The sequence below is a fragment of the Oryza brachyantha genome, chromosome 8 (genome assembly GCF_000231095.2).
Source record: "Oryza brachyantha chromosome 8, ObraRS2, whole genome shotgun sequence".
NCBI lineage: Eukaryota > Viridiplantae > Streptophyta > Magnoliopsida > Poales > Poaceae > Oryza > Oryza brachyantha.
The window spans coordinates 1,165,682-1,175,361 of record NC_023170.2 but is presented as its reverse complement, the minus strand read 5'-3'; the positions used below and the strand labels follow the sequence as shown (position 1 = coordinate 1,175,361).

At 41.9% G+C, this 9,680-nt stretch overlaps 1 protein-coding gene across 1 annotated transcript; it reads right to left on the bottom strand.

Moving 5' to 3' along the window:
- Positions 1-401: 401 nt before the first annotated feature.
- On the bottom strand, positions 402-2,126 carry LOC102703327 (cocosin 1-like). The gene is made up of 3 exons (XM_040526708.1): positions 1,467-2,126; positions 909-1,391; positions 402-806 (listed from the first exon to the last, which is right to left on the bottom strand). The coding sequence occupies exons 1-3, from the start codon at positions 2,124-2,126 to the stop codon at positions 402-404; spliced, it is 1,548 nt and encodes a 515-aa protein (XP_040382642.1).
- Between the last annotated feature and the right edge of the window lie 7,554 nt (positions 2,127-9,680).

Here is a 9,680-nt window from a genome sequence, read left to right as displayed (position 1 = left end):
CTAATAGGCCATAATTTACTCCCCTACTTTTAAAACTAAACTTATTTTAGGATGGATGCAGTAATTCATTTTATTTAGTATATTTCCTCAAAAGAGAAGTTAATTTATTTTGTTTGTATCTAAAAACTTACCGTGGGAAGGCCACTATTGAGTCATTTTAGTTTTTTTTTTGTTGTTGTTTTTTTGACATTATTATTTAACGAAGACGAAGTCTCATGGTCTTAAATACTTAACACACACTGCAGTTGTAGCAGCGACATCATTTATTCATACCCGATCAGATCAGGTACACGCGCGCACGTGCGTTGCATGCGTTGCACCATTAGCGAAAACACGTGCGCATTATTGGCTAGTAAGCTAGTAGTGGAGTAGCACACTGTACATGCGCACGTGCATGCGCCTCAGGCCGCGGCGGCGAGCATGTCCCTGCGGTCGCCGGACTTGGGCGAGAAGATGGCGAGCTCCTGCCCCCTCCCGAACTTGACCCTGCGCGCCTCCTCCCTCGACACGCCGAACGCGTTGGCCAGCACGTCCGCCGGCATCCCGCGCAGCGCCGACGACTTGCCCACGATCGGCGCGTTCATGGCGTCGTCGCTCGTCTGGAACGACACCCACGCGAACCCCTCGTCGCCGGCGCTCCCCAGCACCGCGAAGCTCTGCGGCACCACCACCATCTGCCCGCGCCGCAGCTCGCCGTCGAACACCCGCCGCCCCTCGCTGCTCACCACCTGCAGCCGCGCGCTCCCGCTCGTCGCGTACACCGCCGCGTGCGCGTTGATGTTCCAGTGCGGCGCCAGGATCGCATTCTGCGCGAGAGCACCATTGATTCCGATCGTATGTCAGTTCAGTTCATCAGCCATGGATCGAGGTGCTCTTCTTCTTCCTCGGAAGGAAGTCGTGGTGCTTACCCGGCGCATGACGCCGCGGTTGACGCTCATCTTGATGAGCTTGAGGACGGGGAGCTTCTGGCTGTTGAGGACGGTGATGCGGCCGCCATTGGGGGTGTAGAGGTCGGCCTTCATCGGGTCGGCGACGTTCTCGCGGAGCTTCATCAAGCAGAGGGCCTCGTCGACCCCGTTTCCAGCGGCGGCCGCGCCGGCGTTGGCGCCCCTCATCATCTCCTCGTCGGTCACGCGCTCCGTCGCGGGGCGGAGCAGGTGCAGGCCGCCGCGGCGGACGCGCACGATGTTGCCGCGCTTGTCGTTCCGGCCCTGCAGCTTGCGCGCGGTGTCGCGGCTGACGCGCATGGACTCCGCGAGCAGCTCGGTGTCGAAGCCGCTCAGGATGTTGTAGGACTCCTCGCCGCCGCGTTCCGTCTCCGACTCCGACGACTCGGACTCGCCCTCGCGCCGCCTCTCGCTGCTCGTCTGCCCGCCGGCTAGCCGGAAACGCTGCAGAAGGTACAGAGGATGTTAGGTGTTCGACCGATCGACTCCATTAAATCTTGCGCATTCATGGTTACGTGCCCTGGAGGTTTGGTCGAGCTGGTTGGCGTTGTTGCTGACGTCGTAGACGGCGATGGCGACGAGCGCGCCGTCACCGTCGTTGTGCACCCAGAACGGCGCACCGGCGGGGATGGCCACGACGTCGCCCTGGCGGACGGTGGTGATCCTCTGGTGCTCGTCGCGGATGGACTGCTCGAAGCTGCGGCGGCTGGTCTCCTCCTGTCCCTCCTCCGACTCCTCTCCCTCGCTCGACCGTCGTCTCTCCTCGCCACGCCGTCCGCCGCGGCGGCGCTCGTCGTGCTCCTGCTCCTGCTCCTGCTGCGACGACGACGACGTCTCCTGGTACGTCTCGGGGCAGCCGGGGATGACGACGCCGACGCTGCCCTTGCCCTGGACGACGTAGGCGAGGCGCGGGGAGTTGGAGTAGGAGGGGAGGAGGAGGCCGTTCTGCTGGATGGTGATGCGCGCGGCGGTGACGCCGGCGCAGGCGAGCTGGCCGTCGCGTTCGTCGTAGAACTCCGTGTGCCCGGCCTCGGAGTCTACGCGGCGCGTGGGCTCGAGCGCGCGGATCCGGCGGTCGATGCGGTCGCAGCTGCCGCCGCCCAGGCCGGAGGCGCCGCGCAGGAGGACGAAGCAGAGGCAGAGCGGGACGAGCAACGACGCCATTGAGGTGTTCTTCATGGTGGCTAGGGTGGTGGTGGAGGTGAGAGACATGGCGAGTGAGGTGGTGGTATTTATAGGGCGGAGGAGAAGGAGCGCATGCATGGCAGCTCAGCTCGATCGATCGATTTGCCAGTGGGTTTTTGGATGCTCTCGAGTCGAGTGGTTTGTAGCTGGACGCACCATCGTGACAGATTCATTGTATGATCATCGATAGCATTTGTATGCACTAATTTTGTTAAGTGTACACGAACTCGGTCCCAAAATAAATTAATTTTTCAGTTATTAGATACTCTTTTCGTTTCATAATATAAGACGCTTTAGCTATGTTTAGATTCATCTATTAACCAATGTATATTGTTTATATATATGTCTAAATTCATTGATAGCTATATGAATTTAGGATACACTAAAAAATCTTACATTATGAAACGGATGTACAATGTCCTATTTAAATTTTTTTATAATTAATACTTTTTATTTTTATTATACGATAACATATTAATGGTACTTTACGCATTATTATACCATGTATCTTAAATACTACCTCCATTGATTTTCTAGCGTATCCTAAATTCATATATATATATATATATCAATGAATCTAGACATATATATAAACAATATACATTAGTTGATTAATAGATGAATCTAAGCATAGCTAAAACATTTTACATTATAAAATGGAGGGAGCAGTTGCTAAAATATGAAAATAAATAAAAAATAGATTAATATAAAATATATCACTCCATAAACTTTAAGTACTACTACAAATTAAAAAAATAACAATACGACAGTAAATATATGTATACTACTCGGAGTTTAACTTTTTTATTAATTTTGAGAAGTCATATTTAAATTACAACCATTTTTAAGAATTTATCTAAAAGATATGCAATAGAAGTGGACATGTTCACCATTTAGAATCCGGTTTGGTAGACATGAAGCTATTCACCATTTGTTTCAATTATTGCAAACCTTCAGTCTACTGATATAAAATCGATCGATCTTTGAGGGAAAAAAAAGAAAACAAGCTAAAACACCTATCTTTTTACTTGTGCATATGTTTATAAACCAAAATTTGAATTTTTAAATTTAATTTGGAGCCGATTTAAGATTTTTACCAAAGTTTATTTTTCAGCATTAAATTTTGTACCACTAACAATATTTTATTTATAAATTATTTTTATCTTCAAATATAATGTTTGGCTTATGTTTTTTTTTGAAAAAACAAAGTTTTCGGCCGGTTTCTCTGCTGACAAACAACCCGGTCCCACCCAGTACATGTATTGGACGGTTGTGGTAGGTGAGGTGCTTTCATGGATCATGGGGAGGACGGCATGCTCCTCCGTGGCGCCACGACGACGCGCGCGCGTCGTGCATGTGTGTGCGTGCCGAGGCCGTGTCAGATGGTGCGCTCCAGCGCACGCGGCGCGTCCGTCCGCCGGGGCATGCAGACGACGACGAGGCCGCAACCAGAAGGCTAAAGCGGCCGGGGATCGAGATCGGTGAATTATTCGCATATTCCGTCGTACATTTTCTTCGCATTTAAATTCAATCCAAAAAGGTAACGAATTCTAATTATAAAAGTGACCATGTAAGTAGAGTAACATCTATCACAATTACATAAAAAAAACATCACTCACTAAAAGGTCAAGTTTAAATTCGACCATTACATACCGTAACTGTAAGAAACAAAGGATAAATTCGGGGGTAAACAGTGCCACTACTAGTTATGTAAGCTAGGTTTATCTTTTATACTCAGTGTGTGAATTGAGCTTGTAAATAAGATTTTGTGAAGTGATATATGTATTATTGTACAAACGTTTTAAAGAAAATTCATAACTATTTAGATGACTTTTTAAGCAAACGAGAGATAACCTTAAGGCCTTATTCGGTTGAGCCGGAAATGGCTAGGGTCGGGCCAAAATCCCCGTGGTTTCTACCCCGTAGATTAAACACCGGCCTATCAGAAAATATGTGTTCGGTTAAGCTCAGTGAAAATTCTACCCCGGCCCATATGGCACTTTTCCATTCTCTCAGCCTAGGAAAAAATCATCCGCACCGGAGACGTGGAAAAAACCCTAGATTACGAGTTAGGACGCGAGAAGAGAAGAGGCGATGGGAGCTGGGTAGCGTGCAGCCGGCGGCGACGCAGCTTGGAGACGATATTGGTGAACTTTTCAGTCCTCCGAACCAATCTCCTCCATGTACGCTCTATCCTCCTCCATTCTCTTTCTAAACCTCGCCATTGGTCATATGAAAATATTTGGTTATATTTGTTATGCTCAAGTGACAACATAGAAGAGAGTAAAATTTGATAATAAAAATGATCGGTGCATACTTGTTAGCTATGCTGATGATATCAGAGGCTATAGACTTTATAATATAGAAAAAATATTATCGGTAGAGATATGATTTTTGATGAAAATGCTAGATGGAACTGAAATGTTTCAAAAGTTGCTAGTAATCCATTACTACCGACCACTGTCATCACACTAAGCCAACCACATACGCGCGCATATATATATATATCGCAATGATTGAGCACGTGGCACCACTATCGCCCGGCGAATACCTGCCTTCCCTGGTGAACATATGTGTACATATTACTTGAGCCCAACTGGTACGTGGCCCAATGGATAGGGTGGTTGGTTTTTAACCGTGAGGTTTTGGGTTCGATCCTCAGCGAGTCGTTTTCAATCGAAGTTTTTCCTATCTTTTGTCCAGCGAAAGAACAGCGCATGTGTCTAATTGTTGACATTTACTTCCAAATTTATATTTCTGTTTGTCACCTAAATAAATATAAATTCTTAAAATAAATTATTTTATTGTGATTTTAGAGAGAATTTAGAGAAATTACCATCAAATTCGTGTGCCTAAACTTTTTTACCACCTAATTCGCATGTCTTCTATAGTATATCATTGTGATTACTAATTAGTTTATTTGGTACCACCTTTTCAGTTTTTCATGTATATCGTATTTCTTATTTTCGTTTATATGTTTCCTCCATACATGTGGACAATTTTGTTCTTGGGCCCACCTTGCCAGAACCAAACAAACATAGATACGGATGCATCTCGTATTCTCGTAGTCGCGTACCCTGCCGTCGTCCCTCTGTCGTCCGCCGTGCTGCCGCCGAGCGTCGTGCTGCAGCAGTCGACGGGAGCGTCGTCGGTGCCTTACAATATCATTAGCATGATGACAGTGTCACTGCTGATGCAACATTTTATTTCCAACAATTAGATATAGCTAAACTTGCAATTAAGTGTTGGACCTAGCTAAACATGATTATTTTCAGAGTGATATGTTGTCAGAAGTATTAGCCAAAAGACCGGGATTCAGATCTGATTAGTGGAGCAGTTCAGATTGCTTAAAAAGAGGGCTAATGTAAATAACATCACCTCAGCCATTGACGGGAGCTAGTAGGGGAGATCCATAGGTCCATCCATCTCGTTCTGCCGGTCTCCTACCAAGTACCAACTCCATATGTCCGCTGGGACGGGCCTCGGGTGGCGGGACGACGCTCGGTCCGACGGGGTCCTTGCGGCGCTCGGCAGCGGCACGGCACTTGGTGGCGGGACGATGATCGGCGGCTGCGGGACGAGCTTTTCTCTCGGCGGCGGCCGCGTACGCGAATACGAGATACGTTCCTATCAATATTTGTTTGGTCGTGGGTCCAAAGGGCAAAATTATCCACATGTCTAGAAAAAAGTATAAACGAAAATAAGAAATACAGGAAAACTGAAAAAGTAGTACCAAATAAACTAATTAGTAATTCTAATGATATGTTATAGAGAACATGTGCTCGAGGCACACGAATTTAATGCTAATTTCTCTAAATTCTCGATTTTAGGGCTGATTATTATGATTGTTGCACAAAGCTAACGAGCGAATATATTTGTACATATAAATATTTTATTTATTATAAAGTTTATGAATAGAAATGATTTCTTAAAAAACCAAGAAGGTGTTTCACCTTAATAGGATAGTAAAATAAATTCTCAAAAATAAATCATTTTATTATGATTTTAGGGTTGATTATTTTTATCGCTATAAAAAGTTAATAACCGAAGATATTTCTACATATAAATATTTTATTTATGTATAAAGTTTATGAGTAGAAAAAATTTCTTTAAAAAATCAAGAAGGTGTTTCACCTTAACAAACTTTCAGCCTCCCCAAGGTTACAATCTACCTTTTCAGTACCAGCAGCTTCAGTGCGTAGCCAGCGAAAACAGGGTATGGTGAAATTAGCGACCAGGCGACCTTGACTTCCAGCTTATAGAAGCCAATGTCAACCATACCATTGCTCAAACCAGCTTTCAACGGTGTGAAAACCATTGGACGGTGATAACAATGTTGTGAAAGATCAAAGATGTTCTGGCACCTATTTAGGAAAGACAAAAGTACCTATTTATGATATTATGGTTGATGCAGGCTTTTGTAAGATCGTGGTTGATGTTAATGTTAATAATATACTTGCGTAGTGCTATGTTATTGGAAGTCTGGGAATCTAGCTTGTTTAAGTGGTATTTTGCGTTTGCTATATGTATTACGTTTCATATTATAAGATTTTCTAGCACTGTCTAAATTCATTTATTGATGAATGTATATAATTTATATATATATATATATATATATATATATATATATAGATAGATTCATTAACATCTATATGAATCTAGATAATGCTAGAAAATCTTACATTACAAAACGAAAAGAGTAACTTGCATTTGAATGACCTCTATTGTGTGGACGTGTTTCTGACGGACCCATTGTAATCATGAAACTAGTCTTTGACTTCGATTTGACTTAGCCGGGACGTTTTTTGCATATTTGTTTTTGTAAAACCAGTTTTTTAATATATTTTCGTCTTCATGTAAGAATATATTTTTCAATAGCCAATTGAGGTAACCGTTACTAACAACAAGAACTAGCATCTTTTTTCAGCTGTGGATGAACGAGGTTGGATGGATTCATTTTCAGCCGAGGACAAAATATTATTTGATTTTTGTGATAGATATTTAATGATGTAAATGGAAGAAGCCCAAATCGCCAGAACTCATGACACGTGCATGGGCTGGCCTTGTTTTTCGCCGTCGAACAGAGAACGGGCCGAGCAGCCCACCTACGGGCCATGTAACTGGGCCTTGTGCAGTTACAGAAAACGAGTGAACTGAATACCTTCATCAGATTTAGAACAGTACTAGAGAAAACTTTAGAACATCGGCCGTGTATATTTACTTGTGGATTAGTGGATATATAGAGATCAAATTTCTATTCATTGTCTAAAAGAAAAATCTCAGAATAAAATGTTATGTTGATCACAACCAGTCAAATAAATCCAGCTGCATATTCCCATACGTATGTACACAAGTGAAGTGGAATATCCCTCCTCAAGTGCAGTAGAACATTGTATCTCATCTTTTCGCTTCTGTTTATACTTATAAGTTAAAATTTAAATTTTTAGTCTTTAATTTGGGGTTGATTTTGGGATTTTTTTTCACTGAAGTTTATTTTCCAGTCTTGATTTTTAGATTGCTAAAAATATGTATATAAAAGTTTTATTCATAAATTATTTTTTATTTATAAATATATTGTTTGCTTTTTCTAAATAATCACCCTCGACAGGCTGCCAGCAAAGTCGTCCTTATGCAAAAGAGTGAAATGCAGAGTACCTCAATCTAGCTGTTCCATCAAGAAAAAAGCGCTAAATCGATCACAATCTTACATTAAAATTTGACTCTCGTGTGCCGGGTAGGATTAAATTAATTATCATTTACTTAAATGGTCTGATTAACTGTTTATATTATACTAGTAGCACTAATTAATTTTCTTGTGAAGAGATGCATATTCCTCACCTCATTCTCGTAGCTTTTAAGCAACACGCAGTTGCACAAGACGTGGATAGCATCTGCTTTTTTTTTTCTTTGCCTTTTTGCTGCAAGTTGGGATCAGCTATCTCGATCGATCACGAATTCATCACGAGATCTACACCACGAGAAGAAGGGGGTGATTATTTGTCTTTTTTAGAAAAAAACAAACGACATATTTGTAAATGAAAAATAAGTTTATGAATATAACTTTAATACGACGATGTAAAAGTTAAGACTGAAAAATAAACCATCATAAAACCCTAAAGTCTATTTAAATTTAAGATTGAAAATTTAAATTAAGAGAAAAGATGGAGCTCAAAAAAATTCTTGGTTCAAAGGATAGAATCTGCGCTACCGCTGCCGACCTTCGCCGATGAATAAGAAGTATGCATCTCAGGGGAAGTTTCCTCTCGATCACACTAGATTCTGTAGCCAATTAGTAGCCTAGACATCAACTGTAATTAGAGAAACTTAGTTTGGGAGGAGTTTAAGGATTCTTTTCTTAGGCAGACAAGAGGTCGGTGCTTGCTCAAAGCAACATGTAATTAGCTTAGTTGTTGTAGCTTGTAAAGATGTGTAATATATCTCTTTTTTCCTTGATGTGTGCTCTACTCATTTGCTTTTGGCCTTTGGTACTTGTACCCTGTGACTTGAGACAGCTACCCAGCATATGAGGCTTAATATGTACCCACTCTTTCAAGGGATCCAAAGGGAAAGGAAAAAAAATATTAAGCATGCACTTAGCAAGGTTACTATTCTAATTAATTAAACAAAACATCCCAGATGTTGGTCTAGTCTTGCTTGCAGCAATGAATTTTTTTATTTTTTAAATTTTTTTAATAAATAATTTTATTACTAAACCTCCGGGAAAAATATTTCCACCGTACGAACCTTTTAGCCACGTCACCAACATTGGCGTGGCGAAACGGCTTGCCACGCCGACCAGGCTGTGTGGCAATGTCGTCTTGCCACGCCACCAACACTGGTGTGGCTAAAAGATTTAGTTTTGGAAAAAAAATTGCCTAGTGGTTTAGTAATAAAATTAGTTGCTAAAAAAGTTTATTTAATAAAAAAATTCTGGAGCAATATCAGTCAAGTCAAGGGAATGTGTTCATTTTGGTTTCAGATAGTTTTCGGTGCTTAATTGGTGTACTTCCACCCCCACCAAAAAGAATCATATACCAAAGTTCAGCCATGTTGATTCTCAACGAAATACTAATTAAGAACATCTGATCAACCCGAATTTGAAAATCAATGGAAATCACCGAGTGAAAATGAAGATTTGTAATGAAAAATACTTTATGCAGTTATACTTTAACTCTTCTGAATGTCACTAGAAAATGATCAAACATGTGCATTACGATTGTGTTGTCAGGCCTGTTGGGCACGAATTATCTTTCAATACTTCCGAAACTGCCATTTAAAAAACCAAAATTGTGCATCAGTAACACAGTATGAATTATACAATTATCCTAAACTGCATGTTAGGTTTATATAATATACTACGTACTACAGTTAATTCATCCTATAAACAAATCAATTATCCATCTGCATTCATCTGAGTCTCATGTAAAAACAACAAACATAAACCTTAATCGCTTCATCCTAAAATATAAACACTTTTGGATCTTCATGTGATCCTCTAGATACTATTTTAACCAACAATATTTATAAAATAAGATAATGTAAATAACA